This window comes from Neodiprion lecontei, chromosome 6, assembly GCF_021901455.1.
Source record: "Neodiprion lecontei isolate iyNeoLeco1 chromosome 6, iyNeoLeco1.1, whole genome shotgun sequence".
Taxonomy (NCBI): Eukaryota; Metazoa; Arthropoda; class Insecta; order Hymenoptera; family Diprionidae; genus Neodiprion; species Neodiprion lecontei.
The window spans coordinates 27,097,014-27,124,757 of NC_060265.1; the positions used below are offsets into that span (position 1 = coordinate 27,097,014).

The 27,744-nt window shown below is 36.1% G+C and overlaps 1 protein-coding gene across 7 annotated transcripts; it reads right to left on the reverse strand.

The window, feature by feature from the left end:
* LOC107225218 (spectrin beta chain) lies at positions 1-27,649 on the reverse strand. 7 transcript variants are annotated; one of them, XM_046743339.1, is made up of 14 exons: positions 27,315-27,646; positions 20,246-20,434; positions 12,755-18,661; positions 12,525-12,616; positions 12,075-12,179; positions 10,401-11,675; positions 9,947-10,089; positions 9,757-9,812; positions 9,057-9,113; positions 6,701-6,805; positions 4,794-4,949; positions 3,590-3,857; positions 3,270-3,452; positions 1-1,560 (listed from the first exon to the last, which is right to left on the reverse strand). In XM_046743339.1, exons 2-14 carry the CDS (start codon positions 20,379-20,381, stop codon positions 1,557-1,559), a joined length of 8,487 nt encoding a protein of 2,828 aa, XP_046599295.1. In that variant the 5' UTR covers positions 20,382-20,434; positions 27,315-27,646; the 3' UTR covers positions 1-1,556. The 7 variants fall into 7 exon arrangements, with proteins under 7 accessions (XP_046599295.1, XP_046599297.1, XP_046599296.1 ...); XM_046743341.1 differs by lacking the exon at positions 6,701-6,805 and having other exon boundaries at positions 27,315-27,647; XM_046743340.1 differs by lacking the exon at positions 9,057-9,113.
* Positions 27,650-27,744: the final 95 nt, after the last annotated feature.

A 27,744-nucleotide genomic window follows, 5' to 3' on the forward strand; every position in this document is an offset into this window, starting at 1 on the left:
AACAATATAGTTGGTTTTTATTTCTTTATATTTGCAACGTAACTCGATAGGTACTTTAATCACGTATGGTAATTAAAATAATAAGATAATAAAATAATGATTGGAATTATAGTATGTCTTTTGCCAAAGTAGATTTCCAAATCATACACATACTTTTCGTTTAAACTAAAGACGAGTTACGTTTATGAATGAAAACAAAGAACATACAATTTTAAGAAGGCAATGATGCCCTAAAGCTGTCCATGAAGTTTACATAGCAAATTCGTAATCTTGAAATCTGATCTTAATTTCTAAAAAGTAGGATAGGTTTTTAAAATATTAAAAAAGTAACAATTAAAAAATATACAAGCCATCATATGCTATGCGAATATCTAAACCTGTATTAAACAAGTATCTCTTACAATTCCAATTTTCGATATACATATAGAGATAGAATTGAAACGAATCTTTTTAATATATATCATTACTTGTGTGATACAGGTCTCAATTGCTTTTAGATGGCAAAAAATCGAAGATCCGTCTAACCTTTTCTTTTAGTTAAACTATGAGATTTAGGATTTTGAAGAAATCTTTTTTAATTATTACAAATTTTTAATATTTCTGTAATGTGATATATCTTTGCGATAGACATATTTTTAAAATAACTTTAAACTGCAATTTATTAACCTACTTTATTGTGAAGTGTCCCGCATCAGCATGGCTAAAAATGTACAGCTAAAATAATTACCATACTCGAGTGGTCAAAGAATGAATAAAAGGCATAGTAAAGTGGGAAAATTTAATTTTCACATGATACGGTTTAGAAACGATTACACATAAATATTAATCCAAAGCATTTGCACATATTTTGGACTTGTCATTCAACAAATATTCACATGAAATATCCGCAAAATAATGTTGGGAGCAGTATGTTTTCCTAATGAAAATATATTTCACTAAATCAGAATTTTTACCTAAAACTTGGATACGATCTGTAATGTTTGCTTTTGTTCTAAAAAACATGTATAAAAACTGACATCATTTGATTCATCTACCGAATTAAACCTGCTTTGTACAAGTAAATAATTTATATAAGTATTTTGTTTCCCTATAACATTAAAATATACTAAACGAAAATTTAATAACAAAATGAAAACAAGGGCATAGACGAAATAACTCATTTAAAAACGCAATAACATCAGCCATGTTAACTCGGGACGTTGAACTTTATTTATCCTTGACCAGTTTCAGTGATATTTAGTGAATTGAAACACTCGACATCAAAATTAAAATGTCCATCAAGTTTCCAACAATTTTTATCCCAATATTCGCAAATATTGCTTTACAGTGAATGGTTTAAACTTTGAAAGCGAAATGGATTTTTGAAAATTACATTGATTTTCATTCTCAATTTGTCTAAGGACTTCTTTTAACTTGTTAAATAATTAATTATCAGTGTTAATTTATTACTTCACCAGCCTTTAGCTAGGCGATATCCGACAAAGCATTTTTTCAAACGTTATTTGTTGCGTTGGCGCGTACTGGCGGCTTCTTAGCACGCTCTTCACTGCTCCAATTTAGCTGGAAAAAATCAAACGAGTATGGAATCAATCCGAATGCAATATACCAGATATATTGCATATGTCAGTCATATTTGTCAAATAGGAATTTCGAAAGGTATGTATAGTTTAAAACTGTAATTAACAATGAGAAAAAGCTGAGTTTTTTTTAGTAAAATTTACCAAGTCAAGTATTCAATTTTCCGATTCTTAGGCAAAAGTTTATACATTTAACATCTGAACATGTGTCAGCGTTTAACCGAAAAGATAGTGTATTTGCAAATTTTTGCTCAACTGTTTCACACGAGAGATTTAACAAATTTCCTGGATGATGCTAAAAGTATAATTATGAGGGTAACAATGAGGGTGATAAAATAATTTTTAACGAAATAACATTACCAAGGTTACTGCATATTAATACTAGCAGTAACTCATTCTCTGAATCATTGCCAATAATAATAACTACAGTAAGCACTACAAAAATCATAAAGACTACTAAAAGGTTGAATAACGAATCAAAAAAACACAGGAGTTACAAGAAGAAAAAAAAAAAAAAAACTGCAAAGGATGAAATGGGTCTATCTGTGCATACTATATCAAGTTGAGAACAGGCTGCTGTGCTTTATATATTCTTCACACAATGAGATTAATTAAGTGATGTCCAGCGTTTGTTTACCGTTGTACCAAATTACAAAGCAGCTCCAAAGTTCTCTGAGTCAAAGGTGCGAGATACAGAGATAATAATACCACGAGATCAAAACTTAAGGAGACCCCTCTATTTTATGAAAAATATTATCATTGTTTATATATGTCCACCAGGTATTCAATGCAAAGACAAAAATCTGTCGATGCATGCTGCTTAATCGATATGCATAGCTACAAAACAGGTATGATGCCCTAATCGTACGGAATTATAGAATCGATAATGCGATCCATGTGAGAACGTATACGAAAATTTTACTAAATTATGAGCACTGAGTACAATCACTGTTTTCAGGGAGTATTCGTACGTCATTCCGCATCGACAATTGGAAGAACATTCTTCTCAGGTTCCCAAAGAAATAATTAAAATGTAAAATAAAAATAATTCAAAAAAGAAAACAATTTTCTATTAAAAGAAACGGTAAGATTTCACTGGACGTGCAAATACAGACAGTAATATACTATTGTAGGGTGCGACTCACCGCATCTAAATGTTGTTCCAATTGCGTACCGGTTCTTTAGTTCATTGGTTTCGTTTTTACTTTTTCGCTTTTCTAAAATATGACAAATGAAATGTGATCTGCGGGCTACTTTCTAACTTTCATTACGCTAGTGATACACCAAAATAACCAAGTAAAACTGGACTATTTAAACTGAAACTTTGTAAGCAATGCCCTAAGGATGCGTTGATGTTAAATATTTGTTATGTTCTAACTTATGTAAGTTATAACTGATTGCTGTACATCTACCTCACTTAATAACAAAAATATGATGATCGATGAGAACCACGGCATGAAAATTTGGCACAAGAACAGTTTGTTCGCACTTAAGAATACAACCTGTTGATAAACAGGGTCGAGTGATTTTTTGAACAATGTTTTAACGAAATTGCCCCTTGTTCTTGAGTATGTACATTGGTAGAATATTTTATTCTAATTCGCACAATACAAAAGTTATCACGTATAAACCGCTTAGAACTATAAGAAGAAGAATCAGTGACCTTGTATTAATTAATATACCGTCACTTACTTTTTCTTGAGTGTGAAGAAACTACGCCGCTTGGTTTCAGCTTGCGTCGGTGCTGGCAGAGTATGTGCTCTAGATGTACTCGCGCCAGATACACCCTGTGCAGCTTGATTTAACACAGATACCCACTCAAGCATTTCTGCGTCATCCTTAGCTTGGAATAGGAAGTCTGCTCCGCTCTGAGACCTAAGGATTTTGTAATTCGTTTCGATTTATCAATTTTTGCGTGAATTATTTTCAGAATTTTCTCTGCACATCATCAGAATATATTCTATTGCACTATTGTCAAAACACTTGACAGTAAACAAAAAATTTTCACTCACTTGACTCGGAAGACATGTTTCTTCTTGGTGTATTCACTGGCGACCTGTACAGAGGCACCTCTAAGATCTAGAGGTGGTTCACCTTTGTATGGCTGGTCGGCAGCAGCTTTGTAGGATTTTTGATCTTTGTAAGCTACCAAATTTTGCCCACGTACGACCATATATAGTTTGTCCCATGATCGATTCGTGGCTTTTTTTGTTGTGCTTTCCCATTCGTGTTTACGCGTTAACGTTCCTTCAAATTCGTCATCGCCAGGACTCCGTTGTTCTGTAGATAAGAAACATCAGAATATTATTCTATATTTCCGCTACTGTTATTATTGCACGTAAGTATTTTAAACTAAACAGAAATGTTTCAGCTCATCGCCCGTTTGTCCAGAAATAATCAGTTTGCATGTTGAAGTCCTGAAAGGTGATCAACATTGTGAAATACTTCAAATTAGATGATCTGATTCATCAGTCGTTATTTGATAAATTATATCCTGTAACTTCAGTGGTTAATGAAATATACACATAATGAATTGTTAGCTTATGTCTTCAGAACTATGTATAAATATATAAATGTTGAGCGTAACGATGGCCACTAATTCCTCACTCCCTCACGCTATCAGCTTATGGGGACATATCTGAAAGAGTATGGCGGGACTGGAGTGATTATTATTATTATTGTTGTTGTTATTATTATGAGATTGAAATTTTAAAATTGGAAGTGTTCTCTCGATACGGAGCTAACCACAGATGCGACACCTGAAATTGATATGAAAACAAATTAAATTATTTATAATTTGAAATCTTTTCGCTTATAAGCAATGGACTGTAGAAGAAATTTAATTTATATGTAAACATATTTACATTGATTTGCTATTAGCACCTTTGATTGCTATAAAAAATTATGAGAAGGACGATCCGTAGAGTGAATAAAATTGATCAAAAAACATAATGTGCATAAATGTTTGTAAGAGAAGTTATGCCAATGCAGTACAAACAACGTGAGACAATAAAGAAGCTGGATAACTTTTGCACAGTCAATTTTCAGTGAGGTGAAGATAAATCTATACGAATTCTTTTCATACAGAGGCCGTGACGACAATCAAGTATGATACCTCGCAGTTGATTCTTCTTGTAAACACCACACAACTTGCTTTTTTAATTATGATAAGTTTTTACCTTACCAATGAAAAAAAAATATCGCACAATCGCTTACCAGTATAACTATGATCATCATCGCTCACACCACTTCGATCCAGGCTAGGTGACTTTGTTGATTTTTTCCAACGGAAACTTCTAAATGGTGATTTACTACGGCTTCGTTCCTTGCGCCGCAAAGTACCGGATTCAGAACCACTGCCACCCTTCGGAGCTTCATTTAGCACACAATTAAATTTATTTTCATTTATTACTTACTGTTACTTTGTTTTTTGAGTTTGCAGAAACGTGTAATGAGTTGTCTGTGTTTACCAGAGTTCCGGGAACCAGTGTTTTGTGGTTTCTTTTCGTTTGAAAATATTCATCAAATATAAACTCATCATGCAACGTGCTCGTGGAAAGAGACTGCTACTACAGTATATTTACTACAATATACAAGCTTACGTTTAAAACTAAGGAAAGTGGTTCATACAAATAATATATCTAATTGAAATTATTCAAGTGTTATGACCTGCTCTAGATTTTTTAAATGTGCTTGTCAAATTTTGGGTATTAGATAAGAAATTAGTTTCATAGCATGTTAAATTGAAAACTTGTTTTTACCAAAACAATGCAAACAAAAACTGCTGATTCAATGCAGTTTCAAAACACTTCACAACTTGAAGTCTACGTCGCTTTGTTTTCCAATCTTTTGACACAAATCAAAACCTTTCAGATCTTTTCAGAAAGTAGAAAAATAAAATAAGTAAAATAAAAAAATTATAACATGACTAAATATTGAAGTACTGAATGTCTAAATGATATCATGTCGAAACTACTAGCAACCGAAAATAATTATCGAAATCCTAACGAATCTGACGATGAAAAGCAACATTACCATATCCACAAACAATTTGTTCCAGCATTACTGAAGCCAGCTCCCTATTGGAAGGGAATGGCAATAGTCAATGCAGAGTTCAGAGAAATTTCACTAACGGATTACAGAGGAAAATATTTAGTTTTTTTCTTTTATCCATATGATTTTACATTCATCTGCCCTACAGAGATTATTCAATTTAGCGACCGTATTGATGAGTTTCGAAATATTGGTATGTGTCACTGATTCCTGCCTGTTTTAGTATTTTGGTAATTTTGATAAATACTTTATTAGTATAAGGAAACTCAATATTAAATTCTTTAAAGATTGCGAAGTGGTTGCGGCTTCTACGGATTCTCAGTTTGTGCATTTTGCATGGATAACTACACCTAGAAAACAGGGTGGATTAGGCGAAATGAGGATTCCGGTATTAGCTGACAAAAGTTTGCAGATTGCCAAAGATTATGGCATATTGAATGAGAGAACTGGAGTTCCGTTAAGAGGATTATTCATCATCGACGATAAACAGAACCTTCGTCAAATTACTATCAATGATTTGCCGGTGACTCGTTCAGTTGATGAAACTTTGAGACTGATAGAAGCATATCAATTTACAGACAAATATGGCGACATGTGTCCGGCTGGTTGGAAACCCAAACAGCAATATAAAAATCTTGAACCAAGTAGATGTAAAGAATTTTTCAATGCAACATGAACTTTAGAATGTCTAAAGAAAACAAAATAATAAATTTGAACAAGTATGAAAGTAATAATGAATATATAACGTGAACTAATAAATTTTTGAATGTAAAACATCAAATGTATATCCTCTCTGTTAGTTTACAGAAAACAAATGAAAATTTGATAGCAGAATATTTACATTAAGATGACAATTTCATAGCATGACAAAAAATGATTGCAGTTTTGCAATGAATTGCATTTGTGAAAAATAATATAAAAGCTAGAATATTCAATTTAAAAAAAAAATGAATGAAATAAAAAAAAATCTTATTCACGCTTATTCTACTTCAATTTGTTTGCAAGAATAAGTTTCCAACATTGTGAAGATGAAATATTGTACCCTCGATCAAGTATTCTAGCACACTTACTTGTCGGTGTTGTTGGATATGACGACTGGGACTTTGGAGATGTTGGAGAAATCGGCGGTGTTGAAACATCTGGTGTCGATAGTCGTGCAGGCTTCTGAACATGCACTACACCACACCAATTACATCATGCTTTTTAAAACTTCAATCGAGGCTACATAATATATGTTTATGTTTATGTATATGTATATGTATATAAGTAGGTGCACCTACTTCCATGTGCGCAATATCATACACAGGCACACAAAAGTGTCTTGAAGAAACACGTTTGAGTATTGATTTTAATATAACAATATAAAGTGACAAATATTATTTCCGTAAAACAACATAAAAAGCATGCATTTGCTACTATTTTGCAAACAAAATTACGAGATTGTTTCAGAAATCGTGTTCTGTGCATGAAACTGATCACATTGACAATCCTACTTGAATGAATAGAAAAGAAATTGTTAATATATATGGATAGATTTGTGAGCGAAAATTACTTTGGAAAACCATTCAATATGTAGATCAACGATAGAACAAAAATTCAAGTATTCATGATATATATGGGTTATAAATCAATAATCCTATCAACTCTAACAAGTAGGTACTGATAAACTGATGAATGTGACAAGTCGTCATGCATGTGAGCGCTTCAATGTCGTACATCAACAAACATAAATATATGATACAATGAGAAACAGGCATATTTAGCAATGATTGTGTTAGCGTGAATAAAATGAAATTATGAAATGGAGAACTTTGCCAGATTTTCGAATTAACATGTAGATCATTCTGTATGAAGAAGACGTTCGTCAGAGAAGGTCATTGAAGTGACAACTTGCAAATTAGTCGATTGCAGTTTTGCGACGTTTCGGCTGACTTCGTTTGTAACGAACATCCCAAACGCTTAGAATAACCAATTTGCCCTGATGATGGCTGTCTGGACTCAGCTGAAACGTCACAAAAGTGCGATGTAACTAATTTGCAAATTGTCACTTCAATGACCTTCCCCGACGAACTTCTTCCTCAACTTACTTTCTCGGGTCACGAATTCTAAATTTTTTAAATATTCTGTACGATATGAATGTAAACAAAAAGTTTCACCACATGCTATATGAAAACTCAAATAGATTCATAGAACGTGAGAAGCACATGTGTAATGTATTAACATACTCAATGCATAACTGAAAAAAATCGTGCATTCTGTTATTCTATGACTATCTGAATTCGTTGATCTGCGATAACATCAAAATAGCAGTAATTTTTTTGATAAGATGCACTTACCCAATATTTAGGAAAGCTTAAAAGGAAACAATTTAGTATATGCAATTAGCCACAAATGTTATCATGTAGAGAACCAATGTACCATAAGAACACTTTCCAATAGATGAACAGGTAGACAGATTACGATACGCCATGTACCTAGAGGATTCGAATAGTAATTGTACTATATATAAAATTTTCACATTATCACAAGATGGGTGGACAGGACACACAAGGGCAACTGATAATTCCAAATTAGCTGCCACCATTTTGTTCACTTTTGGAGTTTCGATATGTGCTTAATGTGAATCGTCTTTCAATAAAATACATATAAATATACTCACATTATCGTATAATTATATAAATAAAAATTTCTAATAAAACGTTAAAAATACATGAGGCACATTATTGTAAAAACAATTCAAATATCTTCTTAAAGAAACCATTTCCAATTATAAGACAGGTATCGGCAAGTATTACGTGTACATCTACTTAAAACACTACATGATGAAATTAGGCAGCCCAATCTGTAAAAATGCTCCTCCACCTGCTAAAAAACATGTTAACAAAAGCAAATGAAATGGAGAAATTTGAATGAATATTAATATTGGTGCCATGTTGCTGCGATTGTGCTGAAAGGCTTGAAAGATGTTGTTCAAATGTGTTCTAATATGCGGTTAATAAATATTCAACTTGATGTGATTAGTTGTAGATTAAGATATATGGATCATACTTTTCCATCACCTTCATGAGTTACAGCTTTTGATGCAGCAATACCCAAATTATACAACTGAATTATTTCAGTTTACAGAAATGGGAACCACAGAGCATTTAACACAATCATCAAATATTATGTGAATATATAATTTGAGTATCCTTCATCTTTCTCATGTGATATCATCTCGCTTTGCCACTGCCATATTATTATAAAATCTACTGATGTTTATTTTTATTTTCGGTCCATCAAAAATTTCAGACATAATAAATGTAATAGTTTTTGGAAATATCATACATTGATAAATAATAAATTTTAAGCAATTGGCCATGAGAGACAATAATTTTGATGTTAATAAACGTGACTGTTTTTCAATTTTCTGAACCCAACACTCACCTTCCTTGGGTTTTTCTTGGGTTTGTGGCGATCTAGTTGAAGGCTTGCGTAGTGCCACTGTGGTTCGTGCATTCCGTGCAGCATTTGGTTGTGTTGGGAAATGTATTGCGGATGACAGGAGGTCACAGAAAGGGATTGAAGAAGGTCGGGTAATTGGGAGGCAAAAATAACCGTGCTGTTAGCAATTTCATGCCCAAACGTAAAATTTCAGCACTAAGGCTCAGAGGTAGTACGATTTATTGATACAGCAGAGTGAGACTTGCAATTGAGATATTAAACCCCTGAGCTTCAGTACTGAAGAAAACCATCGCTTAAATTTTTAAATAAGATTGTGAGGACAAGAATAAAACTAATTCTCCTTACAATCTTATCATGAAATGCGTTCATTAATTTTACCATTTGATTTACAACGAATTCCATTTAAAAATTCGTCAATACAATACTTGATATACACAAAATCGTTGGTTGAAAATTTAATCACACTTGTCGTAGACTCAAGCCTTTTCAATCAATGATATTTATGAACGCATTGTGATTTTCTAGATTAGTCTTGTAAATTTCATAATAACAATCCACTGTGCTAAGTTATTCTGAATTTTTTATATTTCTGAGCATGTAGCACTGTCTGTGAGATTACTGCTTGTTTGTTATGATCGACAGTACTGTAATATATGTATGTTTATAAAGATTTTCAACTAACCATGACCATCCTCTTCACCAGCTTGTTCCCCGCTTTGATTACCATCGCCATCAACTCTGTATTACAAAAAATCATCAGGTTGATGCAGTAATTACTACGCGATCTTAATAATAAATACTGATATTGAAACAGCGTCTAATTTTTACAAATCCATTTTTCCTAAATCCATGCTATTATAAAATTAGCTTACCTGTCACTGGGTGGCTCGTCAGGACTGGTGGCAGGTGTCGCTTTAGCTAACTTCGCAGCCTCTGCCGCAGCAGCTTCTTCTTGTTCACGCCTTTCTTCTTCTTCTCTTTCTTGTTCTTGTCGTTTAAGTTCTCTCAACTCAAACTAAATCATAAGACGCGTTGATTATTATTTTAAACAGACAAAGAAGCTAGAAATTACAAAACAAAAATGGACCAATGAAAATGTTCTACATCACAGTAACATTCAATGATAGGGTAGATGCTATACGCATAAATGTATACTACTGCATTACTACTGCATTTTGAAGCCAACAAATGTATCAGGATTGTGAATAAAAGTACATAACGGATAGTAATAGTTGCATTATGACGATATGATAAATTCCTTATAACATGCATTTGGGAATCAAAGTGATTTATGGAGTACATTGTAAGAAAGCGTGCACTACTCACTTGAGTAACATTGTTTTCCAGGGTTACATTGTCTAAAGAAAAGGAGTGGTCTTGGGAAGGGAATGATTTTTCTGAATCCGAGATAGCGGATAAGTTTGGGTCAACTTTGTTCAAATTAGAACTTTTTTTGAACTTGTCTTTAGGACCCAAAAGGGATTTACTACGTTCACGGACACTCGATGTCTCGTTCGTTAGTAAGTTAGAGGAGTTTGGTGGCATTGCGCGTGATTTCAATGACATATAATCGTGATCATTGAATTTTACCTGCATTAAATGATTAAAACTACGAATACTGTTATCTTCATTACAGAAACAACGCTCTGCTAAAATAAGCAACTCACTTGGATCAAGGTCTGCTTTTATTAAATCATCCGTAAATGCCCCAATTTCAAGACGTAACTTCCTTATGTTAGTTATTGATTTTTCGAGGTCTAGGCTATGCCTATCCTCACTTGATAACTCGTCGTTTAAAGAAATCTCAGCCAATGCTTTTTCTGACTTTTTGTCTCTAAGATATGCTTCCAGACCATATTCATTCATTTGTGTATCTGTGGGTTTGACTAGTTGAGTTTTTAGTTCGACATTTACATGTTTGTGATTGAACTCATTGTCAGTATCCACGAGGTTGTGGATCATTACAGAATGACTGACATCAATACTGGTCGAACTCTTCGTTCTCTTTTCAGGAACACAAGCTGTGTCAATTATTTCACTGTATTCGGTATCCGAGGAAGAGTTTGACACACAATACTTCCTCGGATTCAATACAGTCAAATCCGTAATTTCAGGAGTGGAATGTAACCTGAAAAATTCTGGTTTATGAGCACTGATTGTGCTGATTCTTCTTAAGGTTTTTCTTTCGTTGGAAGTAACAATCTCATCATCGAATACAGGCACATCTGTGAATTCTGCATAAGGTGATACGGGTTGACTGCCAGAAGAACCTTGAGAAGTTTTACTCGTAGAATTCCAACTAGAACTCCATAGAAAAGACTTGGAGGGTTTTGTCTTATCAGTTCTATAATTTATAGCATTTGGATAAATGATTTTAGTTCCTGTAGATGTACACTCACGTCTTTGCATCGTATCAGGCATGATAAATCTGTCACAGTACAAAATAATGTCACGCACAATCTCACCTTGGGATTTGAGGTATTTTTTGGGTTGTGTTATAGGGATTTTAGATGACGGAGGACATTCCGGAGTAAAGATTAATTTGTGACTAAATTCCAGCACCGGTGGGTACAGGCCGCATTCTTTATCAGGACACTCAGACTACGATAGACACGAACAGACAGGGCGTTGTAAAGATGCATGCAACACAGATAGAAATGAGAAATGAAAAATTATAACAGTTAGGTAGTGCGAAATGAAGACATTATGATACAGAGACATGTAGTGCGATTATTAACACTCAAAATCAAATTAATCAATCACCATTACATAGAGCAAAATATGATTATAATATTAATTCATGAAATTAAAAATGATCTAGAGTAACACAATTTAAACTAAAACACAAGAAATGAAATAAAATTATTTCATTGTGCTGAAAGATCAAATTTTTACAAATAAAGTAGGAATATAGCTATTAGCCGATGCTCAAAAATCACCTCTACCATGTTGTACATAATATATGCAAATAATTCACTATAATGGTCTTTCTTTACTTACCGTTGTGAGTCGTTGTAGAGCACTAAATCTTTCTTCTTGTGCTGCAGCTGATTTTTCGAAAGCTTCATGTTTCTTGATCAGATTTTCTACGTCGTCGATTGTATGCTATAAACACGAATGTATGAAATTAGAAAAGAAAGAAATATTAGTAAAACTTGTTAGGTAACTTTATCAGTAGTTCTAATTGATTAAGCATGAATATTTTTTAATGGCATCATACCCAAACTGTTTTATGTAAAATCAGAAGCCATTGTACAACTGATGGAGGTGTAGGCTAAATTTATCATTTCCAACGCTCTATCAGTTTTTCTGACATATCGTATGATAATTAAGCATAATTTGAACTGTATTTTGCTTAATTATTTCTCACTCAGGTAAAGAATACTCGGACGAAGTTGTACGGAAAAAATATATGAGATTTAAATAGTGCAATCTGAAGAATTTGTTTACCCCAAGTTCTTGGCTCATGAGATATGGCTCCTGAGCAATAAGCCAAGCTTCTGCTACAGCTGCATCTCTGGCAAATTGGTAAACTTCAAGAACTGAAAAGACATTGACATGTAAATTGTTTTAGTAACTGCGTACAGAGATAAAATTTTTAAACTAGTGAATAGAAGGTGAATATTTTCATATTATTTAGACATTTTTTTTCCACATGTAAAATTACATTTGAAACTTACTTAGCTGCAGATTCTCCCATCTTTCTTCCCAGCGGTGCAACAATGCATTTCTGTGATCAGTCAATGCTAGTAGTTTTTCCTTAATTTGGACGCTAGCGTAATGATTCCTTGCCAATAGATCTTTTCCTAGGTCAAGACAAGCAGTAAGATTGTCTTCCCTGGTGTCGATTTCAGCTTTCAAACTTTGATGATTATTCATAAGTAGTTCTACACCTGATACATCACGGGGCTTTTCTGAAGTGTTCATTTGCCTAACAACATCATCCATCCAAATCAGTAATGTTCTAACCATGTTGAAGAATCTGAACAAATCGCCGGTGTCTTCCAATTTTGCCTTACGTCCTTCGCACAAAGATTGTAAATTATTCCAAGCTGCTACTACTTCGGCCTCTCTATTCGTGATTTCTCTAGCCTTATCCCCTGCGTAGCTAGCTTGAAGTTTAGACGATTCATCTTGAATTTGTGTCACCTGCGACTGTAAGGTGAATAAGTCTTGGATAAAGTTGCCGTGTTTACGTTGAAGTGCCGAAACTGAGCCAGCGTCGCGGCCCAATTCATCAGACATTGCATTTTGTTTTTCCAAGATCCTTCCAAGAACATCTTTGCAGTCATGGAAAAATTTATGTAGCTCACGACTAGCTGCTAACATTTGAGTTCGTGTTTCAATAAGCTCTAGCAAATCTTGCCAGACTTCGTTCAGGCCATCCTTCCATTCTGCAATTGTAGCTGCATCCGAATGTCCTGTTGCAATCAAAGAATCTGCAATTCCATTTACAGCTGCGACTCTTTCCGATCCTATTGTCTCTGTGTCACGAGCAAATTCCTTGAATCTTTCCCAGAGCAAAGTAACATGATCGTAATCTTGACCTAACTCATGACTGCCTGCAACTAATTCTCGCTCAGCTATCCATTGCTCCAAATCATCAACTTCTCGGTTTAGCATAAACAATTGAAGGGCTTCGTCTAGCTTGGCACGGCGTTCGCCAGCCAAATCTTTTAGTCCTGCATATAGCTTGTCAACTTGGGATTGTTTGACTGCAATTTGATCACTCAATGCATGCTGATCGTTTATCAATTGTCTTGCTGTTTCACCTAGCTGACGGATGGTATCGGCATAATCTTCGACAGCATGTTCCAAAGACTCGTGTTTTTTCATTAGGTTTTGCGCAGATATCTCGTCTTTACCACGATCTTCAACCATCATGTATAATTCCTGTTCGCTCATCCACGATTCAGCCTCCGTGGCGTCGAAGAAGTATTGTTGTGCCTTTTCGTTTTGTAACAAATGCTTATTCCTGTTGTCAACCGCATCTTTCAGTTCGCGCCATTTATCCGAAAGATCGGAGATACGTTGAGTGAATTCAGCACTATCTTCGTGTCCCTCGTCAATCAATTTCTGACCGTTTTTACATACAGAATTAATTCTTGGTTCGTGGTTTTCGATTTCAGTACGGAGAGATTGATTCTTTTTCTTCAACATATGAACATTGAAGAGGGAATTACCATATTCCGAACTGGTAGCTTGTGGCATTTTTTCTGCAATCCATAATTTCTCATCCTCAACGTCACGCCTGAATTGGTACGCTTCTTTTTTCTTCTCCAGCTGACGCTGTCGATCGGTAAGTGGTGCCTTAAGCTGTTCAAATCTTTGCGCAACTTTCTCCTTCTTGCATTTTATTTCTTCCATCTTCTCGTCTGGTACTGTTCTCTGCAAATGTTCAGCCTGTTTATCGAGCTCTGTAACTTGGCGAGCCTTCACAGCCATTTGAGTTTCTATCATCTGCTGTTTCTGCATCAAAATATTGACAGAGGCAAGATCAGATCCAGTATCTGTACTTTCAATCTGTTTCTCCAATTCATTCATCCACGAGTCGATATCATCGCAAGTCTGATGTATGAGGACTTCACGATTAGCATCGAATAGTCTCTCTCCTTTGTCTTTTGTTGTTGTTTCCAGCTCTTCAAATTGGTCACATAATTCTTCAACTTTCGGCTTTATGATCTCAGCCAATTCAGGCTTCAATTGAATCAACTCATCAGCAGCCTGTTGCAGTTGTTGCAGACGATCTTTATTGCTAGCAATTTCTGCTTCAAACGCTTGGTGCCTCGTCCATTTGCTATGAACCGTTTTTGCACTGCGATAAGTTTCATCTTGAGCAGTGATGTGTTTTTCCTGTACCCATTCAACGAGTTCCTCTCTATCCTGTAAGAACATCTGCAACTGAAGTTGATCCTTCAATTTGTCCATCACTTGATTAGCTTTTTCGTGATTGGCGTTTCTTCGATCATTTATTGCATCTGCCTTCTTCTTGACTTTGTCCGCCGCAAAGTGGCCTTCCTCAACTAACCTGCCCGCAAATTGAACGACCGAGTTGATCTTATCGTCATTGGCTTCCAATGTAGTCATAAATGCTTCGTGGCGTTTTATCATATTTTCTGCTTGTTCAAAGTTCGTCGGAGTCTCATCTTTGGTAAGGATATGTTCTTGCTGAGACAACAAAACTTCAGCTTGGCGAGCATCACGGTCAAAGACCTGCAAGTTCAACGAATTCGATAACAGATTTTGACGATTTGCCCACATTTGGTGGAGTTCTTCCCAGCCCATTTTCAGGGCATTCAATCTTTCTCTCAAGAACATGTACTGTGTATCTCCATCTCCAGCCTCACTTGTTAGCCTCTCGCCATAGTCCATCATCTTCTGATAATCGTCCGTGTAGTTGTCAATCTCTTCCTTAATATTCTGATGCTGGGTCAACAGTTTCTCAGCATCTGCAAGGCTTGTGGGTGTATCTTCGCTGGCAACATCTGTTTGGGTCTTGGTAAGCCAAGTCTGGAAATGATCAAGGTCACGCAAGAATCTATGTAAATCTCCAGCTTCTTCGAGTTTGGCATCGCGTTCTTTAAGCATCTGAGTTAATTGCTCCCACATGGTATGAATTTGGGTGATTCGTTCACGAATGACTGCAGCCTCATCAGGATGTTCCTGCTCAATTGATTGCGCTTCTTTTTCAAGTGCATTCAATTTCGCCTGTATGGCTGCCAAGTCACGCTCCATACCGCTAAGCCGACGTTGTAGCGTCATCACACCAGTCAAGTCCATTTCTAAGCTATCGGTTTGCTGTAAGATGCGTTTCTTATCTTCGATCCAAGATACGGTCTCACGACATTCGATATGGAAGGTTTGTACTCCATGTGCAGAGTTAAGTGCTTCGCGTTTGCCTTCAGCCTTCTCTCTTAGCTCGGCCCACTTTTGATTCAATTCATTCTGACGTGCAACAATCTGCTCTGAGTTCGGATGTTCAACATGTAGTAGCTGTCTAGCCAATTGATTAACTACAGCAACGCGAGAAGCATTGGCATTCATTTCCTTCTCAAAGCCATCGTAGCGGTGTTTCATTATCTCAACATCTTCAATGTCCTTGGCAGGAACCATAGTTTCCAACATTCTGTTCTTTTCTCCGATCCATTGTTCAACTCCATCCGATTCGCTGAACAGCTTGTACAGAGACAAGGCATCTAATAATCTTTGCTTGCGCAATTTAGCCAGTTCCAGAAGCTCTTTGTATCTCGAATCAATTGAGGCGAGTCTTTCTAATACCTTTGGAGACTTAGAATCGTGTTCTCCAAGTTGCGATGCTTGTTGATGCAGCTGTTCAATGGTTGTAGCGTAATTTTTCAGTTCATCAGTGACATCTTTATGTTTTTTCAGCAAAGATTGCACATTTGCTTCATCGCGACCGACATCCTCAGACGATACCAATCGCAGAGTATCGAGCATCCAAATATCGATATCATCGGCATCAGCAAATAATTGATGATAATCAACAGCTTCTTCTAACCGCTTGCGTCTGAACGCCGCCAAGTCTAACAGGTGATTCCACATGCCTAATATTTCTTGTAATCTTTCCTTAATGCGATCAGAACCGAAATGGTGTTGACTAATCAATTCATCACCCACTGCAGCAACTGACATCAATTGTGGTTCGTGAGATTGGATTTCGTTCTCCAAGGCCTTGTGTTTGGACAAAAGTAAATTAATGGTAGTTAAGTCATGACCGATATCACCCGTAGAAACAATCTGCTCTTTCTCCTTGATCCAATTCTCTTCGTCAGCCATATCCCAATAGAATTGCCAAAGATTACGAGATTCTTCAAGCCGTGCTCGACGCTCAACAGCCAGGCGGACCAATTCAGCGTAAGCATCTTCAAGTTGTTGCACTCGTTCAATAATAATGGTTGGATCGCAAGGACGATAATCTTCTCCTTGTTCTAAGAATCTTTGGCTTTGTTGTACGACAGCCTTAACTCTCTCACCTAAGACATTGATGTCGGCCTCAACAAGTGAATGCTTTTGAAGAAGATCTTCAACGCCCATCAAATGTTTACCATAATCATCAGTTAACAATCGCATCTTAATTTCTTCCATACTGTCTAAAATGTACAACATTTCTTGGAAGTTCTGTTGTAATTGAAGTGAACATTCCAACCGCACTCTTCGTGCTTTCAGTAATTCCAGAAGGTAGTTCCACAATCTTAGAACATTGTCCTTTCGGGCATTGATCCGGTCTATATCGTGGTAGTTTTCAGCCTCTAACTCTTGAGACACAGCCATAACTGCCTGCACACGTTCTTCGTAAGCGAATATATCAGTTTCTATAGCCTCGTGTTTCTTAGCTGCAGCTTCTACGGCTGCTAAATCGAAGCCAAAGTTGTCTTGCGATACAAGTCGTTGATTTTCAGATAGCCAAGTTTCTCTCATGCTGGCTTTTCGGTTAAATCTTGCAGCCAATTGCTCCAATTTTTCTTGACGTATCAATTCTTCTCTGAGCGCCAATTCACGCTCGTGTTCAGCTTTTTCTAATCTCTCCCAGGCTTTGTTGATATCGGAAATCATTTTACCTTCCTTGGGTGTGTAGGGTTTCTGATTGTTGGCACGCATTTTGGATTGCAGTGTAAACAGTAGCACCTCCAAGTTACCCTTTTCTACAAATTTAGGTGGTTTTTCTACTGTACGGTAGTTGGAAAACTGTGAAAGTTGAGTCTGAACGCCCACAAGAGAATTAGCAAAACGACGATCACCCAAAGCTTCAATTGTTCCTTCGATCCATCTAAGTAAATCACTTGTCAAACTTTCATAATCGTGAATCATTCTATCGTTCTCCATGGCAATTCCGACAACTTTACCAATTCGTTTACCTTGAACGGTCTCCTGCTTCATTTTCGAGAAGTAGTGATAGTAGGTCACAACATAAGTTATTATAGACTTTTCGTCAGGATGATCAACAAAAATATCCTCTGCGTCTAACAATTTTGTTAGACCTAATTTATCCTCTGCGACATTGAAAGCATTGTTTAAATTGTAGATCGCGTTTGATTTCGATAGCTTGTCAAAGTGGATCAAATCTGGACGATGTTTGTGTATTATGGCATTGAACGCAAGACCGTCTCGCCAAGATGTTGTGAAGTTCCTAACATTTACATTGTGATATCCAGCAGTCTTCATTTGACACCACAAAAGCAAAGCATCCTTGGCTGATTTAGTTTCCTGGTTATCAGTTTCTTCTATGGTGATGTCTTGAATTTGGAAACGTAGAATGATTGTCCAAATTAATCCCAAGCTTAATCTTGGATTTCCATCGACGATGTCGTGTGATCCCATGTTTTCAAGATGGACTCTTTGCTCTCGCAAAAATTGCAGTGCCTTATCTACATTCTCCAAACAATGGATACGCATTTTTCCTTTTGTAGGACGTGGCAAACGTTCGCCCGACAATATTTCCAGCAGCTTTATAAGCATTTTTCCATCGCGAAGATCGACATAGAGATCTCCGATACGACAAGAACATCGTACCAGATGGGAATTCACCCATTTTTGAAATGTTTTCTTCTGTACCGATTCACGTTCACCTGAGAAATAAAAATGTGAAATAATATTTTGATTTGCATTATTAAAAAGTCAACGTTATCAATTGATTACTTTTATTATAAAATTGAATATACAGTGAAAAAATGTATATAGTTGAGGATAAAATTTGGCGATACGGGTAGAGCAGTAATTTTTAAATTCACTTCTCACCTCTAAGATCTAAAACAACTTTGTCATAGTATTCTTCTAAGGGTTCCTCAAGCGAAATTTGTTGTGAATCATCCATTACAAATCGTAAAAAAATTAATCAAATTTGAAATCCACAGTACAAATTCACAATATGTCTGTATCTGTCTATTAAAGTGTTGGACTTTTTTTCGATCTGATGCTGATAAAATTTTGCTACTACATTAAAAATTTTTTAAAACGTGGTTAGAATTGGAGGACTTGCTTTGTACGAAATAATTCGTGTACATTGGCATTTTTCTTAGGGTTGCACATGTTAGATAAGACGTGGCGAAAACCATTACCCATGAGTCAGGGAAGAGTAAATACTGGGTACGGATGGATTTGGGAAAGATAAGGATAATATTTCAAAGCAGAAAATTACTATTGATTACTGAGCAAATATTTCGTTTGAGAGGTACTCGAAACCCGTGGTAATATTTGCCATAGAATTTGCAATAAGACGGAAAACTAACTTCACCTCAAATCGACGCCCAGTGTGATAAGACGAAAAGAGTTTGATAAGAGTAATAAGCTTAACAAACTGCAAAAAATTTCGTATTACATTGAAATTCTGTTTGAAATTTATTACTTAAGAAATTTTGATCCAAAGCTGCGAGAAAAAACCCATTATCAAGTATAGAGTGAATTATCGGAAATTGCTAATATCAACAGTGGGGATATTCGATCTTCCAACTCTAATAAATATATGTTAATGTAGTCTTTTCAAAATCTAACACAGCCTCCCTGTCAGACCAATGCAAATACTGCTACATGAAGAAATTTATGTTATTAAATTCAAAATTGTATTAGAATGATTGAGATTGCATCAGCTCGTCCAAGCCGAGCGGCTTTCCTTTTATACACCACTATTAAAAATTGAATTGTGATATACTTTATTAAACTTTTCACCCACAATTTTTCATGTATTATTATGAACGATTTCAAAGAAAGACTTTCTTAAACTTGTACATAGGAATGTATTTAATAACAAGTCTAATTAATAAATAATTAAATTTCACTGGTTTTTATTACTGTGTACATAACACGTCTTCTAACGATGGCAACCATCTACTGACTACAGTGGAAAAATGTATTATTCAACTAAATTTGCAACAGATTACGATTTATCACAGGATACTGTGGTCTACCTTACTCACTTCCTGGAAAAGAATAGCGTACGCATAGTATTACTCAACACAACATGTTCATGATGCTTTAAATATAAAACATATACGTAGTAACACATTCAAATTCAAAGTTAGTGTTTTTAAACACTGATGATCCTCAGATTAATCGTTAAAAAGTAAATTTCTTCAAAATCGTTGAAATGTACTGTTTTAGGCACATTACCATGAAGATATTAATAATTGACATTTGACTCAAGTTAAACAGCTTACCAGCTAAAGCCTTGATACGGGATCGTTCAAAAAGTCTCGAACTGGAATTTCCTCCATCGTATTCGTACTCGTCGACAATCTCCTGTTGAAGCGTCGGGTCCCAACCCCCGCGCACCACCGAGATGTCGGTCGTCATTTTTTCAGTCGGACCAACAGCTCACAACTCCCTTACCCTTGTGAAGGGCACTCCTGCAGAATGAAGAATACAAAATATGAAAAATACCTTTAGACAGATTTCTTTATTTATTTTTTTTTAAACCCATATTCATAATTAATCATATGGTTGAACGAAAGAGTTATTTATAATGATGATGAAAATACTTAAGTAGAGAAAAAATATGAGAACAATTCACAAAGTTTACGTGCCTATATTTATTTTTAAGCAAAAGACCAGCTTTGTATTACATCAGATGAAATTTTATTTTATGCTTTTTGAATGGCTAAATCTACTTAGTACTTTCCAACTAAGTGCATAGTAATTATCACATTTTTTTGTTATGTAAATAACAGTTATGCAGTATAACATGAAGCGCTAAATATGTACATACATATAATTTAAGTTAAAAGGTGAGTTATTCTATTAGTATGGAACAAGCGTCATTGTTATTATTTTTATTGATCTTAAATTGTGAAGAAAAAAAAAAAATAATTCCTTGGCAATATTATTTGAAGAGAAAAAAATGATTCGTCTCTATCTGTGCCGAGGAAAGAAGAACTGATTATACTAAGATACAAAATCAGCAGATGAAATAAAGTAGTTAATGGATTAAAGCGAAGATTTTCTCTCTCGTTGTCGATGTAAAATGAATAAAAACATTCTCCATGTACATACATTCAATAATTAATTTACTCATCTATTATCGTTTATAGACCAATAGTGCATGTAAGACTCGAAGAAATTACAAGATATACCGAGGGTACGATAAACAATATATTAATGTAAACGCGAACTAACCTAACCTAATCTAACCTAACTTAAACAAACGAGGAAGTTCTTGGATAGGAGAAGGAGGAGGAGGAGGAGAGTGACCGCGCCCTCCTATCTGACACTAATCACGTAATTTCTGCTTTATAGACGTGCACTCGTCGTTGCGTCGACGTTATCTAACTTATACTCAAGTCAACTCAAGTTGAGAATAAAAATTGAAAATAATACAACAGATAAAAGTACTTGTTTCGGCCGTGTTGGATATAGTTACACGCAGACCGGGCTACATCCCGTTTCAATTTAAGACAACACCGTGTATAAAAGTGGGGGCGACGTGTTTTAGGCGGTTAGTATTATTACACATGCGTTATCTAAATTTATCATCTTCGATTTACGAATTTAAACTGACCGGGATTACCTTTGTTTTATACATACATGTAGGTATATATAGGTAGATTCGATACTACGAAATCAACGAATGTGTCATAGAATCTCTTACACGCGTATTCGTGTAAGATGTGCAACTTACAACGATGAAAGAAAATGATTAATTATAAATCGAAATATTACGTCAGCAATTCGCTGAATTCATTATAGCTATAAATACGGCTGACCGAATGACCGGTATTGTATTTATTTTTTTTTTTTTGTTTGGTCTAATATCGTTTTAGTTTTCCATTTCTTTGAATCATCCTATATCCCGAACCGAGAATAGAGCAACGAATAAACGATATCTAAGTAAAACATAAAAAAACTTTCGTTTATACATTACATGCGATGTATTTGTAGAGCGATAAAATTTCATTTTTAAAAATTATATTTTTGAATAATATATTACGCTGTACGTTTCAACAAGCACGAAACTCGGAAGCGAGAATTCAGGCAAACGTTCGTCGGCGTCGCGTGCATGAAACTTAAAATAACATAAGGGCGTTTGTTAACCGTATCATTTCTCCAGAAACGAGCGCGACGATCATATTTATCATCGGTCTTCGGTATAATCTTTTTCTTTTTTACTATGCGGTAGTGGTGCGAAGAGAAAATGAACGGTAAGAAAATTGTTCAAATTCAAGATACAATTTTTCATCGCACGTGTACTTTATTCTGAGCAAATTATTTATTTTGCATAAAAAAATCATCGCAGACGAAATTGAAATGACAAATATATTTGACGACTCGTCGGTGAGATTTAAACGATTTCTCAACGTTTTTACTAACAATATCCCCGATTGCGAGTGTCGCGTTCATAGGTAGGCAGGTATATATATATACTTGTATATATGTATACACACACACATATACACGCAGCGTTAATCTTAATACGGTGTATGGTCGAAGGTTTCAACGTTTCAAGTGTCGCCGGTGTAACACGATGACGCGAGTAGTTGCATGATGTCATTCGGGTAAAATACATTGCTTGCGTAATTTGAAAATAAATTCTCAAAGCGTGTGGAAAATCGCTTTTGGCAAATGAGGAAAAAAGAAAAATAATAATAAAAGATTCAATTAACAACAAGCGATCGTGTCGCAACGTGTGTTAACCGAGAGCAGTAAACAGTTTCACGTTAAGTCCTGCAAAAACATGCAGGGAACATCAAATTATTGCAATCTCACTCTCATCGTAAAATACATAAACGATTAATTCGGTAATTAACGCGAGGTCTAATTAAATAACATTGAACATTCTCGACGTTAAAATTGCAACTCTGTTTAAAATACACACTACAGGTTAATGCAAATTGTCAAAAGAATTTCATCCAAGATGTCATGCCCCGTGAACCCCAAGCTTTAACAACGTAATGAATGAACAGACATTCCCGTGTGTGCATCTGCGGACCTTCACAGTTGCTTTAAATTAAGTTCAATTAAGTGACGTCATGCTTAATGCGTGATCACGACGTAAAGTGGGCGTTAAAGTGTCGTTAAATAACAATGCGAATGACTCGTATCTTGAAATAAAACTTCGCTTGAAATTTCGATACTATCGTATACGTGCCATTATACATATACCTATGTTACATGATGTGGTCGCTGCAGCGAAGCAGCAGACTATCGTCTGGCTCGTGTTCAAGAATAATTTCGTCCCCATCGTACGTAGTATCGGCTCGTCTTCGAATGAATTTTAATAAATAAATATAAACGAGGAAAGGTGTATATCAGACGAAAATCAACAACGGCAGACAACAGCAAAGGGTAAATGTTACATGTATACCTATATACGATCGATCACCGTACGTGGGATATAGTTTAATAATCGTCTAACTCGGTTGTTATTACACCGTTGACCTGTCTTATTCTACTTATATTGTCGCAGGAACAAGACGCAACACAAGATGGCTATTGATTTTCCACTCCAGTCGTCGTGACGCCAGGACGACTCTGAATTGCCTATAGACGCAACGTTGCGAGACTTTCCGGAAGACCGAAACACCTGTAATCTCTGTTTAACGACAAAAATCTTGCGGCAAGGTTAACCTAATTTTAAACCAATAACGCAGAGCTGATCGCGCCTACAGCCGAACCTTCGCTGCTCTGGACAAAGTTTCAAAAAATCTACCGCACATTCCATCTTCATATCATCATATAATATATATCCATAATAATGTCGATAGTGTTTCAACGGTATGTTTTGCTCAAGCTTTTAAGTCGCCGTCATTATTATCCAACGTTATTATAGAATAAACGCATATTTCCTACTCTTTGAGACAAATCGTATATAACAAAGTTCGATAAATCGCACCTGTAATTGTGTACATACGGGAGATAGTACAACGAGCGTCTACATGTATCTGATTACGTAACGATGTGTAATTACGTCAATGCAATCTACTCTCTATCTTCATGATTAAACAACCTTTATTTAGTTCACGCTCAGAGATTTGTTAAGCCTGTATTGAAGATAAAAGTTGAGAAGTTTCTTATGGATAATTTTTTTTAATTTCTTTTCTTTTTTCTTCTGTTTTTTATAATGGAACGGCGATTCATCCACTCCACGCACCGATCGTCGCGACCGAATGCCGAGAGAATGAGGTAACGTCATCTGGAAAATAAGAAATCGTCCGTTCGAAAGGATGCGTTGTCGCTGATTATATATATTATACGAAAAAAAGAAATTGAAATAAATTTTTTCAAATAAAATAAAATTCGCCCACCTACGCGTCTCCCAACAATTAGCGTACGTGAAACATGCGACATGCTGTAAACCTGAATTGTAAAGCTCATTGGTCCACTGCTCAACCACAACGTCACATCCGCATTTACGCTAATTTACCATTCGCCGGTGACGATCGTTGTTTCATGCACGTAAGCCTATACGAACACTTGGGTATTTAATACTACATTCGATTGTTCGTTATCGACGTTTAAAATACCTCAACACCCGCGGTGAGTTATCAAATCTGTTAATTAATTTTTCGCTCGTTTAACGTCGATAAATGTTATTATATTTATTTTTAGGCTGTTCTTTCTTGTTTACGCGTAAAATAAAAAGAGTGAAAATAAAACAAGTGGACAGTGGAGGGCGGAAATCCTTTCTCGGTAAATGACCTGCAGAGCTAGAAGTCGCGGAACTTGGTGCGTGTGTTATATACATAAATGAATGACCCAATTTTGCTCAACGCAATGCATATATGTATATCTATTATGTATACATACAAAGGAAGGGTGTGCTGAGCAGCAACGTGTATACGCCTCTCGTCTAAAATTAGGTCAACGAGGGTTAGGCTCATATACGATATACGGTGTCCAAAATATCTTTCCACGTTTTTTACGTTTTTTTTCCCCTTCTACTTCGCCTCTGATTTTTCCCCAACCTTTCCATTTCTCTAATTTTTGATCTCGCGATTTTTTGTTCTCTTTCTACTTCCGAGAAACACCGCAGTCCGTTAGAAATATCCGTGTGTACCAGCTTCTTGAGTTTTCGCGACAGCTTCCCATTGTATTATACCATATAGGTATACACATATAGTATACCAACGGGGTATAATGTACTACGAAGGAAAGACGGCTTGCACAGTGACTGTATACTTTGTTCATAACGGTTCTACAGTTAGATCGAGTAGATACGCGTAAAGAAGGTACAGGATAGATAGGTTCTTCTCCGTGAGATGCGGAGAGGAGGAATGAGGCAAAACTTTACGCTCGCTGCGTGAAAGTTTCGAATGTGATTGAAGAATAGGGCATAGATCATGTGAGCATGTGGTTAGAGTGTTATAAAACGACGAAGCCTTAGAGTACCGTAGACGTTTTTTTATTTCTATTATAAGGCGAAAGATTACATGCACCGAAAGTAAAATAATATCGTATGAAATCAACGAAAAACATACGCGCACGTTATTTTGGAATTTAAGTATACCGACTTAAAATGAGTGAGCGAACAGTAAAAAGATAGACCGTACATTTGGTCGTAATTCGAAACAGTCATTATGTCAGGCTCTTACAAGTACATATGTGTACTATGTGTATGTGTCTAAGGTATGGTAGATAAGGTGGAAAAAACGTAGATATAGGATATATCATATATATACGGTATGTAATATATCTGTCGATTTAATCAACCGTTAAGAATGGTCTAATTTCACGACGATTATATACATAACCGAATATGAAGGGAACTTTTTAATATTGATTTTATATACACCTATATGCGTACAATTATATACCTGCGTGTATTGACGTGACGAAACTCAAGGGACGCTTGTCTATGTAAAAGATATAAAAGGTATACAAAGGGGAATACGTGTAAGGATAAGATATAACGGATCGAGATTATACTGATTTTTCAAATACATTCTCAACCGATATTATTTCAGAAGAGACAAATTACTGCGCGTAATTTCCAAGTCTCATTTCAAACGTATAGACACGTAGTCAAGTTTGCTTGAGGCAGCTGGTGCATACAAAATACATCGTCAAGACGGTTGGCTTCTTTGCATAAAATTTTCGTCCTGGCAATCGATTGGATAAAAGAAGGCGGACGCATTTCCGACAAATTTTATGTTCCAGACTACCGCATACACACGTTGTATGAATATCGTGTTTTCAAATATTTATACGACCGGGTTACGCTATATAATAAACACACTTTTCATACACGAATGTATGCGTATAGTAAATTTTCATCGACTACGAAAAGTTTTATATCGTGCCGAAATTAGAACATTCCTTCGGTACGATGTGAGGGAAAGAAAAAAAAATAAATAATAAAGAACGAAGAGAACGTGTACCGTCGGAGGAAATGATTTCTATCGCGCATCTTCCGCGCAAACAATTTATTTATAATAAAACGATGTCAGGAGAGAATCGGTAAATTATCGAATTCACAAGATATTTAAATGAAAAGTTGAGTAGGTTTTTTTAGTAGGGAAAGGGATTTGACGAACGGTTGCAAAGGAACTTCTTCGCGTATACTGTTAATTTATTAATTTATTCAGTCAGCGTTGTGTCGTCCCTTTAGAGCGCAGCTCCTGCACCTGCCGGCTTGACGTAACAGTAAACAGAGCAGACCGAGAACAATTGAATAACGATGCGAGAGAGTTGGAATACGGAATGAAGCAAAAAGGCAGCTTACTGTATCATTGTTGGCTCTGTTTTTGTTCGAATTAAGTAACAACAATTTGGTCATTGGCAGTCCTGACAGGTACGGAAGGGATTATATCTAAGCTCGATCGAACGTCGTGCCTAAATCATTAGGCTAATGATAAGGATGCGGTGGGCAACGTCGTTACAGACAATTGTTCGTTGATGCGATTTGTATAAACCGCGACGATTTCTTTCAATTTTTATTTCAATTACAGTGAAATTATCGAGTAGAAACGGACTTCAATTTTTTCTTCATCCCAGTGGACGCCGTTAATGCAGGTAATCGGATTGACATAGTTTCGGTGAAAATTTGAAAATCGAGGTATTACCGAGCGCCTTGAGGGAAAATTGAACGTGGCAGGATGTACGGCGATCTCTTCAAACGTGGTATCGAGTCGTGAAATATCTCGGTATGCGTTATAATCAGTAAATTAGGAAACCGAGAGTAAATCGACCACCATTTTTACGGGAGACAAGATTCCGCCCGTCAATCCGCGTACGATCCTACAAACGGTAGCTATACTCGACACTCTCTCACAATTGTTTCGACGTGTGACTTACCCTGGCTAAAAAATACTCCCAAGCACCGTTTCACCTCAAAACTTGCATAAAAACTCCACAAAATACACGATAAACCACTTCTAGATTCACTCGGTACGTCTCCTCACTCACACGACCGGCGCGCAACCAACTGTGCAATGCAACACGGCGTCCAGACCTCGCGGAGAAGAACTAGTCCCGCCTACTCGCGCGTCGCGACGCCGAGAATCACGTTCACGGCGAAATATTTGGCCGCCGTAAAAGACGACGGTGTATCCCGAACGATAATTCATCCGAAAAGTGAATTGCAGACTCCGATTTCATGCGTTTTTAGTCAATTTCAGGGATCACGCATGTAAACTATAGACTCACGGACTATAGTGACATTGGGCGTATGAATACACTAAGAGTATGACATCATCGGCCCCGTTTACACATTTTGCCGATGGGC